The 14,517-nt window shown below is 49.0% G+C and overlaps 1 protein-coding gene across 12 annotated transcripts in view; it reads left to right on the top strand.

The window, feature by feature from the left end:
• Nucleotides 1–14,517, top strand: part of LOC147580409 (uncharacterized) — a 90,992-nt gene that overhangs the window by 15,553 nt on the left and 60,922 nt on the right. Inside the window, exons 1-2 of one of the 12 annotated variants that reach the window (XM_086711469.1) lie at nucleotides 7,430–7,584; nucleotides 8,274–8,345. The exons of 10 other annotated variants lie outside the window; for them this stretch is intronic. In XM_086711469.1, coding sequence (XP_086567595.1) covers nucleotides 7,486–7,584; nucleotides 8,274–8,345 — 171 coding nt within the window. In that variant the 5' untranslated portion in view covers nucleotides 7,430–7,485. Of the gene's footprint in view, nucleotides 1–7,429; nucleotides 7,585–8,169; nucleotides 8,346–14,517 lie in introns of those variants that run through there. One more of the 12 variants, XR_015252874.1, reaches the window with a different exon arrangement.

Below are 14,517 nucleotides of genomic sequence, written 5' to 3'. Positions count from 1 at the left end.
ATCGTCTCACAGTTCTGGAGGCTAGACCTCCAGAATCAAGGTGTTGGCCCAGTTGGTTCCTTGTGAGATCTTTGAACGAGAACCCGTTCCAGGCGTCTCCTCTCGCTTCTGGTGCCTTGCTGCCGATCTTTGGCACTCCCTGCCCGTAGAAGCATCACCCGGACGCTGCCTTCATGTTTCCATGGCACTCTCCCTGTGTGTATGTGTCTCCGGGCCCAAATTGGCCCTTTTTAAAATGGCGGTCACGCTGGGGGCGCCTGGGTGGCTCCGCTGGTCAAGCGTCTGACTCTTGATTTCAGCTCAGGTCATGATCCCGGCAATATGGGATCGAGCCCCTCATGGGGCTCTGTGCTGAGCACGGAGCTTGCTTAAGATTCTTTCTCTCTCTCCCTCTCTCTCTTTCCCTTTGACCCTCTCCCTCACTTGTGTGTGCTCTCTCTCTCTCTCTCTCTCTCTAAAATAAAAACAAAATTTTTTTAATACAACAAATGATGGTCCCATTGGATTAAGGACCCACCTAGTATGACCCACATCAGTATGCCCTCACCTGAACTAATTATATCTGTGATGACCCTGTTCCCAAATGAGGTCACTTCCTGCGATATCGTGGGCTATGTGTCAATATATCCTTTTTGAGGGGGACACAAGTCAACCCATAACAGAATACTTCTAAGCTTCTGATCATGCTCCTGGGTGGCCATATCGATGAGAGCAGTGCCAGTCGATGAGAGTAGAGCCCCCGGATGAAAACCACATTTCAGGGAGAAGGTGTTGAGTTCAGTCTTAGATCTTTTGAGTTAGGGGTCCCTTAACTCATTCATTTATCTTCAAGTGTTTTGAGTGGCAGGCAATGTGCTGAGTGCCGTGGACGCAGATATGAGAGCAAACCAAACTCCTGCCCTTGAGGAGAGCTCAGAACCTGGCGGGGACAAACGTAAAACACACCAGCAAGTATAAAGTTGCATATGTAACATGTGTCACGAGGGAAAAGCAGTAGGAGAGCCGACAACAGAGAGGTCTGGTCTAGTAAGAGAGGTTAAGAAAGGGTTTCTTGCGAAAGAGATACTTCAAGAGAAGCAACTAGGAAAAAGGAGGACAAGAATATTCTAGATGGGGAGAACAAGCGAGCCGGGGCAGAAAGAGGATGAAGAATAGAAATGGCAAGTGTGGCAGGGATGCAGAGAGAGAAAGCAGTGTTGGGCCAGGTGAGCACCCGCCAGGCTTTGCAGGGCCATGGACGCCAGTTTGAGGACCTTTATTTACTCAAAGAGCCTGGGGAGCCATTGAAGTTTTGAGCCAGGGAGCGGCATGATTTAGCTTAGGAAAAGGACCTTGCAGCCTGCAGTTTGGAGAATGGCTTGGCGGAGGGTGTAGTGGGTAAGGGAAGGTCAGTTAGGCTGAGGGGGTCCCTGGTGAGAGACAGGGAGGGGGTGGTGATAGACACTGACCTGAGTAGACACTTTCAGGAGATCTCTGGAGAGAAGTGTGAATGGGCTCTGTAATCAACTGGACGCGTGTGAGGGAGAGAGAGGCATCGAGGCTGACCCTTGGGTCTCTTGCGTCTACAAAGGCATGGCAGAGAACGCTCGATGAGCCCCAGGTTTGGGGCCAAGTCATGGGTTTGTTTTGGGAATGTGGGCTTTGAGGTGTGTTTGGGCTCTTTGGGCGAAGAGGCTGGAAGCCTGCTGGATCTTTCCACCTTGAGCTCAGGGGAGATCTTGGCCAGGTGGGGGAAAGTGGGACCCAGAGCAAGTTCGGGGTTGGCAAGGCGAGCTAGCAAAAGATTGGCTCCTCCGGAAACACGGGCACATGTGTGCGGCCGTGGGGAGGTTTGCAGGTTTGATAACAGGAGATTGGGGAGTTTCTTCTTTATGATCGTTTCTGTGTGTTTCTGAGAAGGAAGAGGTGAGGCTATGTGTTTCAAGCGAGAGGGGAGCAGGCAGGATGGGAGGCTGGTGGGGGGATTGGCAGAGAAGGTTTGGGAATAATGTAGGAGAGCAGTGATATGGGGAAAAGTCTGCAATATGTTTTAGGCAAAACAGAGACTAGAAAAGAGAGCGCATGCGTGACTTCAGTTCGGGGCAGGAAAAGTAAAACGGTAACACATATACACCCTTCCTGATTAGTTGGATGATGAGCCATCTAGAATTCTTCACTTTGTGCTTTTTCTGTACTTTGCAAACGTACTGAAATGAACGCGTGTTGCTTCTGCAGTCAGGAAAAGAACCATTTCTGAAAAGGTTATTCACTTCACGCGTGACATGCCGTGGGGAGGTGAGGCCTTAAATCTAGAGCCTGGGCCGTATGTGTGCACAGACACCCTCCAGTGCGATGCCCCAGAACCCTCCTTGGGCCACAGCGCGTGGGCTTGTTTCCGGCACAGGCTGCTTCTCCCAAAGAAGACACACGGTGAGCTTCGCACAGGTGCCCCAATGCGACACAGGGTGACCAGGGAGCCCAGCCAGAGGGACTCTCTAACGTCGCTTCCCTGGGCTGTCCCGGCCAGGAGGCAGAGGTGGGGAGAAGGGAAGATCGACTCTTTAAAAAAAATTTTTTTTTTAGTTTAATTTTATGTATTTTTTATTAATTGTTTTTTTAAATTAAAAGATATCTTTTAAATTTATTTTTATTTTATTTTTTTTGAGAAAGACAGAGGAAGCATGAGCAGGGGAGGGGCAGAGAGAGAGAGGCGCAATCTCAAGCAGGCTCTGCGCTGTCAGCACAGAGCCCGACATGGGGCTCGAGCTCACGAACCCTGAGATCACAACATGAGCTGAAATCAAGAGTGGGACGCTTAACTGACTAAGCCACCCAGGCGCCCCGACGTCAACTCTTCTGAAGCTGGCAGGGGAAATCCTGACGGAAGAGGCCCTATCCTTTAAAGCAAAACATGTTCTGTCAATATAGCCCTTGGAGGAAAGTGTCCCGGCTGAGGTAAAGCTTAGGATCTGACTTAATCCCTATATTTAGCATAAAAAGGGTTACAGACACCCAGACCTGACTCTGACTGAGCCTGGGGCCACAGATAGACCTGCTCCTGCTACAGCTTTGTCACTTTGTAGCCTTGTGTCCTTGGCTACAGATTTCTGTAATCCCCATTTCCTAACATAGTCAGCTGGGGCTAACATGTGCACGGTTCCGTTTCCAGAACTCCTGCCTCCCGACTAGATACTTAGTTGAAATTCATGAAGAGTGAGGATGAATCTGATCATTCCATTCTCTTTCCAAGTTTAAAAACAGAAAAACAAAAAACGCTCAGGGTGCCTGGGTGGCTCCGTCGGTTGAGCGTCCGGCTTTGGCTCAGGTCATGACCTCAAGGTTCCCAAGTTCGAGCCCCGCATCAGGCTCTGTGCTGACAGCTCGGAGCCTGGAGCCTGCATCAGTTTCTGTGTCTCCCTCTCTCTGCCCCTCCCCTACTCACGTTCTCTCTCTCTCTCTCTCTCTCTCTCTCTCTCTCTCTCAAAAATAAATAAAAATATTCAAAAAAATAAAAAAAAAACGCTCATGTAAGAAAATCTTCTGGCTTTGGAAGCTTATAACTGACTGGGCTCACATTTTAGAGCGTTCCCCTTAACGGGACGCTTACCTAGTTTCAGAGTTCTTTCCCTTAAGTGATCTCCCAAGCCCTAACAAGTTTGTCCTAGGAAGAACTTTTCCGTCACTTACAAATCTCCCAGCCCCAGAAGAACCGATGCCTTCCCACCCTGCCCAGTGGCATCTCTGAACACAGCGTTCCTACCCAGGGTCCCCTAAACCCCATGCACACCAAGCTTGTCCTTCTTTCTCCTTTTTCCCCAGCGGAGATACCAAGGAGGGCAGGAAAAGTGTTGATGTGGGGGAAGGGGACCACTTGTTAGGGAAGTCCTAAGAGAATTCGAGGGCCCAGTAGGAGAATGGACTAGTATTCCTCGAAATGTAACCCTTGTCTGTCACCCCAGCAAGATTGATGGCGTTGGATTCACTCGCTGCCCAACCCCCGAGTCTCACTAGTGGCCGACATCTTCGGGGAATAACAGAAAAGTTCCTTTCCCACAGAGTCACATGGGCCGAGAAACCCTTTGACAGTAAGGATGCTCTGAGCGACTCTAATTTCTTCCCGAACATAATAGATGGGGGGAAATACAATTACTTGCCTGCATTTAATTTCGTATCTAACGGAACTAGAGCCTTTGTAATTAAAATCACGTTAAATGGATCCAATAAATTATGAAAAGTTACGGCTGGTGAAGCAATTCTGTGATCATTGGTAACCAGAACTACTTAACCAGGAGCTGGGCTCCTCTGGGAGGACGCGAGACTGAAAAAAAAAAAAAATGTTACTTTGTGCGAGGCAGAAATTCCTTTGGCTCATGTGGCTAAGGAAACCCGGTGGAAGGAACGGGAACGGGGAACTCGGTGAGTGAGGCTCCCTGAGTTGCAACAAGAGGCGGAGCTTGCTGAGGCGCCGGCCTCAGCACTTACATGGGGGTCGTTCACTTTTCCTCAGGGTAGCCTTACAAGGAAGCGCCATCACCCATTTTACAGATGAGGAAACTGAGCCACATGGAGTCAAGATTGGACGCAGGCAGCCTGGCTCCGTGCACCGCGGGACCATGCTCTTTGCCCTTCGGTAACTAGTAGCTGGAAGGCAGGCAGGTTGCAGGGCAGAAAGGTCAGGTCCGAATCATTACCCAAAGCTCACTCAAGCGAACTTGAGGTCTTGAATGGTCCCCTGCGAACAGACGGGCCCAGGCTGCTGGGCTAGAGATGGCGTTTCCTTGCACCTGCTCACAGCAAATTCTTGATAGACGTGAACTGAAATCAAGCCTAATTACATGAGCTGCTGGCCCTGTCTCCCGAGTTCACCAAAACTTATTCTTATTTCTTTGATCCCTCCTCAACTGGGGAAACCATGGAAAATGTGTTTTCCTTCAAAAAGATCGTCCACCTTGTTGGTGTGTCAGCGAAAACCCCAAGATGCTCGGCTCAGAGGCTGGAGCTGGGCACCATGGCTGGTCTTTAGAGCTCGCTGAAGGGGCGCCCTCCCCTCTAACACCCCTCCTGTCCCGGCCACCCCCCAGCTGTCCCCACTCCCCCTCCCCTGGGGTGAAGCATGAATATTTTCACAGTGAGGTGTAGGTCTATCTGTGGCACTGCCCACAAAATAACAGGATTCCAGGGAGCAAAGAGCCTGCCCAGAGTCTCCCCGGTGCTGGCCACAGGTATGCCAGCAGGAAGTCGGGGGCGGTGGGGGGGGGGGAGGGATGCTGGGCTTGCAAACATGCAGGATGGGGGGGGGCGCTGCCAGCCAGGTAACTCGCTATCATCTGTTTTTGCAATGTCCCCCCTCCCTGCTCTGCCCCGGCTGTGGCTGTGGTTCAAGTGCAATCAGACGGGGCAGCCAGCACCTGGGATGAAGCCGCCCCTCCCTCTGCTTTGTGCAGTGTGCTGCGTTCCTGGTTCCTCTCACCGCCCTAATGCATTCTGTGGGTGCTCTGCCCATGAGTGCGGGGACTGGGTCCGCCTCTGTTCGCCTGGGTCCCAGGGAGAGAGGTGGGAGGGCGCCTCGGAGAGCTCACGACCTTCCCAGCAGAGGATTTCTTACTCTCGGGTTGAAATTGCTTGCCCTTTATGGTCACCGCTCTCAGAAATGCCTTCTTCAAAAAGACAGCTTGTCTGAGAGCCAGGCGTAGACTCTGAGCCCAGTAGGCACAGACTCTATACACGTGCTGGGGCTGCAGCCTAGGTGCCCAGGGCACCCCAGTCACAACAGTTCCGCCAGTTCTAACACGTGCAAGCTTGTAGCCTGGGGCCATCGGGCAGGTCGGCTGAAAGGAGGTGGACACCTTTTCCACGTTGGTCAGCCTCCCAGAGTCAAGCATCTGTGTACTCCTACCCTAGCTTAACCTCGGTCAGTGGCTGCCCATGGCCTGTAGGACAAAGGTCAGGCTACCACCTGTGGCCTCCAAGCCCCTCTGCACCCTGGCCCTGCCAAGCCCTCTTCCCCGGGGCTCACTTCTCTCCCTGCAGCCCCCACCCCGACCCGTTCCGGCTGTCCTGAGCCATGTGCTGCTTTGCGACCGTCATCTAGGTGGTCCCAGGCTCCACACGTGAGCCTCCTCGGTGTGGATGCCCTTCCCTGGTTTTTACTTCTCACTCACATGCCCTCACCCTCAGGGCTGGCTCGGCTGTCCCTCCACCTGAGAGTCCAGCCCTCACCTCGCAGGCTGGATCTGCCCCCTCTGCTTCCGCTGTCGCTGGACTCATGGAGGATGAGAGTCCCCAGAAAGAAGCAAGAAGACGTCAGAACGGACCGGGGTTCAAATCCAAGGTTATGTCCTCTGGGGCAAGTTAGTAATTTCTCTGGAGCTTAGTTCCATCATGTGTAAAACAGGATATTAAGAGTAGACTTAGGGGGTTGTTTGAGGAGTAGGTGAGCTGAAGTACATCGAGTGCTGTAATCGGTTGAACTGGGACCCTCCGAAGGTACGTCCGCTTGGAACCTCAGAATAAAGGGCTTCGCAGATGTGCTTGTGTAAAGGATCTCAAGATGAGATCGCCTGGGATTTTGGTTGGACCTTAAATCCCATGGCAGGTCGCTTGTAGGAGTCAGGCAGAGGGAGATCTGAGATACACCGAGGGAAGGTCAAGTGAAGCCGGAGGCAGAGACTTGAGTGATGTGGCCACAAGTTAAAGAACACCTGGGAGCACCAGAGGCCGGGAAAGGCAAGAGGAAGGATTCTTCCTAGAGCTTTCTGAGGGAGCAGGACCCTGCTGACATCCTGATTTTGGACTTGGGGCCTCCAGAACTGCCAGGGGGTGAAATTCTGTTGTTTCACGCCACGGGGTGTGCGGTCATCTGTTACAGGAGCCCCGGGAACAGACAACCTTTAGCATGCCTATGTGGCACATTGTAGTGGTCCGTCAGAGTGTCCTGCTTTTAGTACTGCTGCTTTGGGGACCAAGGGAGGGGAGGGGCCCAGTGTGAAGGGCATCATGAGACAGAATCAGTAGGTGTGTTCGTTTGCCAAAGTTGGCTCCTTCCGAGGAAGAACTTTCTCGGGTCTTTCTCCTAGCTTCTGGTGGCGTATTAGCAGTCGTGGCTCTTCCCCCAGGCATCACTGCGTCTGTCTCTGCCTCCATCTTTACGTGGTGTTGTCCCCGACGGTGAGTCTGTGTCCAAATATAAGGACACTGGTCATATTGGATGGGGGGCTCTCCTACCCCAGCATGACCGCATCCGAACCAATTACATCAGCAACAACCCTATTTCCAAATGAGGGCACATACTCAAGTACTCGGGTTAGGACTTCTACATAGGACTTTGGTAGGGAAGGCACACTTCCAGCCATCACAGCAGACGTAAACATTCTTTTGTGAACTGGATCATGTACAAGGACTCGAACTTCAGGAATTTTGGTTTCTCCATTTTAGAGATAAAGTGTTTTTTTTTGTTTTTGCCGTGAAATCAACACCCAAGTTTCCGAGCTTTGGGCGAATCATGTTATGCCCAGGAACTCTGGGGATGTTGACAAAACCAGAAAAACAGATGTCTCTGGTCGACTGGAGATCATTCTGAGCCGAGCGGAAGCTTGGGAAACTCAGGTGAACAATCCATAAAGAATTGGGTCTTGGTTGTCCTTTCACTTGCCGTCTGCTTTAACCCCCTTAATTCACCGCTGATGCTTTCGGCAGAGTTAATGCCCTGAGATTTCACAAGAGAACACTCACAGGATCATGGGGCAGCACAGAGACGGTTTAAAATAACCGTATACATGCTCCTGACAAATTGTACAGGACTTTAGTCCTCCCTCCCTTCCTTCCTTCATTCCTTCCTCCTCTCTTCCTCCCTCGCCTCCTTCCCTTCCTTCCTTCCTTCCTTCCTCCCTCCTTTACTCCTTTCCCTTCTCTACTTCCTTCCACTTCTTTCCATTTTCTTTCTTTCTGGGCTCAATTGTCAGTGCCTGCCTTTGCTTGTTAATTGTTCTTTTGCGATTTTTGTTTGTAGCAGTTACAATCAGTGGTGGTTTGGTAACTGGCTGCCATGACCTCCAGATGAGAAAGGTGTTTTCGCTTTCTGCCAGCAGCTGCCTGCCTTCCCTTCCAACCGCCTGTACTGGACCGGAGGGGGCGGGAGTGGGGAGGGTCTCAGGCTGCACACAATTCCCCCCCCCTACCCCCCAGCATAGAGGAGGCCCTCTGCTCACAATGGCACCTTACCCCTCCTGCCTGTCAGCTGCAAGCGTCGGGGGCGGGGCTGCTCTCCCCCTTACTGACTCTGGGATCTCCTACAGGCCCCTCAGTGCACATTTCCAAGCTGGAATCTGGACAGTGTTATTCCAGAGAATTCAATCCCTGCCAGAAAGGTACTGTCTCCCCCAAGGTTGTCTGTCTGCTTCCCCCCCCCCCCACCTTTTTTTGGGCCAAAGGGACTTTCCTTGGAATTTTTAATTTCTTAAAATATGGTTTATGTTCCAAATGGGAACACCTGTACCTCTTGTCAAAATAAAAGTTAAAAGAAAAAAAAAGAAGAATCCTCAAAGCTGAAAACCCATGGGTTGTCCTAAGATTCTTCATCTGTCCTTTCCACCTCCCTTCACCCCACCCCCCAAAACCCTTATGGACTTGAAATAAAACCCAGGTGAGGATCTCCAACTGGAAACACAGAGCTGTGTTTGTAATCCACTGTTACCAAAAGTTGAGCTTCTGGGGAAAAGTAAAAGGGTCTCAAGGTGTGATTTGCTATTCTACTTTTTTGGTCTTGACTCCTCTTCCTCCAGCCTCTTTGATTTGAGGGCTTTAGATTTTGGACCAACTAATGGGCCTGCCTCCAAGGGACTGGAGGAGTGTGTGATACTCTTCCTGACTCGGATCTGTACTCAGGTGGCTGGACTCTGACTCCCTGAAAGCAGTAAGACTATTTCCAGGGCACCCCCACCCTTACCTCCACCATCAGTGCTGGCCCCGAGGTCAGCCCAGAGTGGACTCAGAAGCCCAGATACATGTGTGGTGTTCTTCAAATTCCCCAGAAGTACTCTGAACACCAGAAACAAGTCAACGTCCAACCCTCATCCCATGCCACCCCCACTCTCAGATCTGAGGAGGGGACAGTCATTGAAGTAGTTCAGCAGAGGTATGACCTTTATTCAGAATCTCTCAGGGCGCCTGGGCGACTCAGTCGGTTGAGCGTCAGTCTTCAGCTCAGGTTAGGATCTCATCATTCATGGGTTCAAGCCCCGCATCGGGCTCTGTACTAATGGCTCAGAGCCTGGAGCCTGCTTCAGATTCTGTGTCTCCCTCTCTCCCTGCCCCTCCTGTGCTCACATTGTCTCTTTCTCTCAAAAATAAATAAACACTAAAACAATTTAAAAAAAGAATATCTCTTTTTTTAATTAAAAAAAATTCTTGTAAGTGTGGTACTCTGCTCCCAGGCAGATGGTCCTGTGTCTCTTAAGACCAGGAAATAGGCAGGTAGTTGGAGGGGAAAGAGCATTTGAATTATCATCAGATCTGGGCTGCCTCATGGAAGAGGTGCAAGAACCCTTTCCAAAACTATTTACTTATTTGTGACAAGCTCAGCTGTTGTCGTTGGCCCTGAGTCTTCATAAAATAAATGGAAACCCTCAGAGTGAGTCCTGAAGAAAACGCACGATCTAGGTTTTCAAACAAAAGACCAAACTCGGGTTAAAAATCACAAATTGATCTGTAACATTTGCATGAATCCATTCAGGAGTCTTGCTTTCAGTGTTTCCGTAAGTCTACGAAATTTCTTCTTTCTCTCATGCAGTCTTGATGCTCTACCAAGGGTCTTACTAATAATATCTCTAAGTTAGAAAATTGTGAGGATTAACTTAGGAATGGCCAACACTTGGCTGGCATGTAGACATCATTGACAAATGTAGCTCTAATTAGCAATTAGCATTTCTGCAGGTTGTTATAGAAGGTGAAGAGAACAGAGTAGACCACGTTAAACGTATTTGAGTGTTGTATGTAAGCGCTGAATCACGGGAATCTACCCCCAAAACCAAGAGCACACTGTATACACTGTATGTTAGCCAACTTGACAATAAATTATATATATATTAAAAAATAAAGTTTAATGAGCTGCAAATCCATGACTATACACACAAATTAGAAGAAAAAAAATAAATGAATTTGAGGCTCTAGTTTTCCTTGATTTCCTTAGATCAGTGGTCCTCAACCAGGGCTGATTTTTACCCCCAAGAGACACTTGGCAACACCTGGAAACTTTTGGTTGTCAAGACATGGGGTTGGGGGGCATGAGGGATGGAGGAGGGTGTGTGTGTGCGTGTGTGTGCGTGTGTGTGCATGCTGCTGGCGTCTAATGACCAGAGAGGCCAGGGATGCTGTTAAACTCCCTTCAGTGCACATGGCAACCCCCACAGCAAAGTTCCCTGGTCCAAATGTCAATAGTGTTGAGGTGGAGGAAAACACTGCCTTATATGGATCCTGGTTTCCTTAGGCTGTGTGTGTGAGGGAAAGATTTTTCTTCGGCAAATTAGACCAGTCCTGAGTTTTGAAAGGCTATCAACCCATGATCTTTTTTTTTTTTTTTTTTTAATTTTTTAAAGTTTATTTTTGAGAGACAGAGACAGAGAGTGAGTCGGGGAGGAACAGAGAGAGGGGGAGTCGCAGAATCTGAAGCAGGCTCCAGGCTCCGAGCTGTCAGCACAGAGCCTGAGATGGGGGTCGAGCCCACTAACCGTGAGATCATCACTGGAGCTGCAGTCAGATGCTTAACCAACTGAGCCACCTAGGCACCCCTGTGATCTTTCAAGAAAATATATAAAGCTTCATAAAAAGTTCTTTGATCTTAGCATCTCAGCATTTTTTATCACAATGGTGACAGAGTGGCCATGTTTTTATGTTTTACTAAAAAAAACAAACAACAAAACAAAAACAAAACAAAAACAAAATCCAAACAAATTCAAGTTAGGGGCACCTGGGTGGCTCAGTTGGTCAAGCGGCCAACTCTTGATTTCGGCTCAGGTCATGATCTCACGGTTCGTGAGTTCAAGCCCTGCATTGGACTCTGCTCACTGCATGGAGCCTGCTTTGGATCCTCTGTCTCCCTCTTTCTGCCCCGCCCCTGCTTGCTCTCTCTCTCTCAAAAGTAAATAAACGTTAACAAAACCCAAGTTATGGCTGTGAAATCTAACTCGTTTGCCATGAACTTAAAACCGTTCTAAAAATGAAGTCTTAATAAAAAAAAAGTCTGGGGCGCCTGGGTGGCTCAGTTGGTTAAGCGTCCAACTTTGGCTCAGGTCATGATCTCACGGTCTGTGGGTTCGAGCCCCACGTTGGGCTCTGTACTGTCAGTTCAGAGCCTGGAACCTGCTTCGGATTCTGTGTCTCCTTCTCTCTCTGCCCCTCCCACACTCACTCTCTGTCTATCCAAAAATGAATAAACATTAAAACAAATTTAAAAAGAAGTCTAATGTGAATAGAATAGTGATTGTGGTCAGTGGAGGTTTGTGATTTATGTCCGACTCTTTCCTAGGTGAAAAGTTACATAAGCTAATAACCGTGTACAATATGCAGGAAAGTTGATAAGAGGGGAAAGCCAACAGGTTCTCCTCACAAGAAGAAAATCTTTTTTCTTTCTTTTCTTTTTTATTGTATCTCGATGAGAAGACGGATGTCAGCTGAGCCTAGTGCAATGATCGTTTCCCGATATATGTAAATCAAACCATCACGCTGCGTGCCTTCAACTTATAACAGCGATATATGTCAATTATAACTCAATGAAACTGGAAAAAAAGAGGTTATGGTCAAATGAGTTCCAGGAATAAAATTTATTTTTAATAAGATTATTCAGATTCTTCACATCTTTTCTAATCATTGGATTAAACAAAAAAAAGGGTCTCATTTCGATTTAATCAGATCTGGGAATAAAATTCTCAACTGTCAAGCTGTTCAGGGGATTGCAGATCTTTAATATCCAGCACAAATTACGATTCTGTGTTCTTAATCCTTTTGCCGCTCCCCTCATGGTTCTGTACTTATTACTTTGTTGATCGCTTAATTATGTCGAGTCTCAGTTTACTCATCAGAAACATTAGGGGTCAGAGAAGCAACCAGCCGAGTTCCTCACAACACTGAGAGTCTATGCTCTTGGGAAGAATTGTTATGTGTGTATGTTTTGCGGGGTTGGCAGAGGAAGAGGCGTATTTTGAGTGGGCATCTCTATGGAGGGTCTTGATACATAAATATGCCGGTGCTTGTGACCCCTGGAATTCAGAGGGACCCCGAAGCTGTCAGGGCTCCCTTTTGCTCTTCCCAAATGACCACCTAGCCCTTATGGATCTGTCGTCCTGTAGCATGTTTTTTTCCTTTTTAATCCTGGTGTCTGGATTGTGAATCATTGGGTGACCTGGGTCCCAGGTCCCTGTTTCCTGCAACTTTGCACAGGCAGGCTGCGAGGGGGTTTGGGCCCCATCTTGACCCAGTGGATTGTGGTCCCAGGAGCTGGGGTAGGCTTGGAGGGTCTGGCTGTCAGCAGAGGTGACTCCTCCCTGGGGCTCTTAGCTAAGCTTGGTTTCTCTGTGAAGGATGGAGACAGGTGGTGGTGGTGGTGGGGGCAGCTTCTCACTCAACCTCCTTTCTGCCTCAGCTTCATCTAACATCAGATCTGGGATCGGTCAGAGAAGAGATTGTTTCAGTGTTTGGCCCCGTGAACCACGCCTCTTGATACGCATGCCCTGTGTGGTTTCCCCCCCACATTGCTCTGGGCAGGCCAAATGACTCGCCTTGGTCCATTGGACATGAGTAGCCGTGATACAAGCAGAAGCTTGATAAACCTTTGTATTGGGGACTTGCTCTCTGAGACCACACAAAGAGAGAAACCCAGGAAACAGACAGCGTCAGCAGTCAGGCATGTGAGTCCAGCCACACTAGACCATTCTGCCCCAGCTGAGCTGCCAGATGGCTGTAGACGTGAATGATCCCAGGAAAGACCACAAAAGAACAGCTCTCCTGAGCCCGGCCCAAATTGCCAACACACAACATTAGGAGCCATAATAAATACTTTGGGTGGCTTCCTATAAAGAAATTGATAACCGATATTAGAGCTGGTTGCTATTGAGCCGTTTGCGTATGGGGTCTGGAGGCCTGGGAAAATCCACTCCTGCCTCTGCCCTGCTCCCTTGCCTCCCTTATTAGCCGCCTCTTTGTTTCCTATGATTTATATGCTCCTCTCTGTGCTCCCAGAAAGCTCTGTGCCCATTGGTCATTAAACTGCATTCATCGATCATTTCATTGCTTCTCTGTGTCTCTCTTTGGCCTGATCCCCTCAAGGACTAGGACTGTGTCCTTTTCAAATTTTTTTTTTTCTTTTTTTCAACGTTTTATTTATTTTTTTTTGGGACAGAGAGAGACAGAGCATGAACGGAGGAGGGGCAGAGAGAGAGGGAGACACAGAATCGGAAACAGGCTCCAGGCTCCGAGCCATCAGCCCAGAGCCTGACGCGGGGCTCGAACTCACGGACCGCGAGATCGTGACCTGGCTGAAGTCGGACGCTTAACCGACTGCGCCACCCAGGCGCCCCGGACTGTGTCCTTTTCAATGGAGTATTTCCAGAGCCCAAGACAGAGCTTTGCAAAAAGTTCGTGCTCAGTAGACAAATGAAGAAAGAGGCTGTGAAGCACAGCCATTGGTTCTCATTACAGAAAGCTTGTAGGGGCAGACATGGCCTTGACCCTTGAAGGCTTCCCAATGCACCAACTTGCTATGCAGCTGTTGACCCACCAAGTCAAGCTATGAATCTTTTGTAACTAGTCATGGTGGTTAATCGGGACTCTTTTAACTCTGATCCTCACCCAACCTCCATTCTGCCTCAGTTTCGGGACTCTTTTAACTCTGATCCTCACCCAACCTCCATTCTGCCTCAGTTTCTGCCAGCTCTGGACTTTGAGCTCTTTGGAATGTCCATGCTGAGCTGGGGCTGCTGGCTCACGTCACAGCCCTCACCAGTGACTTGCTCTGGCTCATTACTTGGGACTTCCAGCAGCAGGACACTGCCTCCAGCCTTTGCCCTCCATTCCATCCCATTCCACATCTCTCTTTGTCCCCTGACCTCTGCAATTTAATGAGGGACTGTTAGGGACAAACTCATTTGTGTTAAGTGGGAAAAGCAGTGACATTAAGACAAGGGACGAGGTGAAGGCTACTGTGTGCTCTGGCTCCAGTCCTATTTTATTTCTCTGTTACTTCTTTTTTTTCCTTCTCTGTCAATGACAAAAATACCCAATCTTATGAGGTGCTTTGCTTGAATGGGAGCCTCGAATAATACCAATAGGGCAGGTGGCCCCAAGAAAGGTGCAAAGTAATAAATGGCCATAGGCTTGTTTGATGTTTTATGTTGGAACTCCCCACTTTGGTATTTGTCTCTAAAGGAGACAATGGTTTTGCATCCAGCGAGGCTGAGAACGTTTAGGAGCTGATGGAATCCTTCTGGAACATTGAAAAAGAAGCATCTGGTCCTATTTATACTACTATAATCTATTATCATTTCTTCA

This window comes from Puma concolor, chromosome B3, assembly GCF_028749965.1.
Source record: "Puma concolor isolate L17-30 chromosome B3, mPumCon1.1.hap2, whole genome shotgun sequence".
In the NCBI taxonomy this organism is placed as follows: Eukaryota; Metazoa; Chordata; class Mammalia; order Carnivora; family Felidae; genus Puma; species Puma concolor.
Note: the sequence above shows the minus strand (reverse complement) of the source record. Positions and strands in the feature narration are given on the sequence as shown.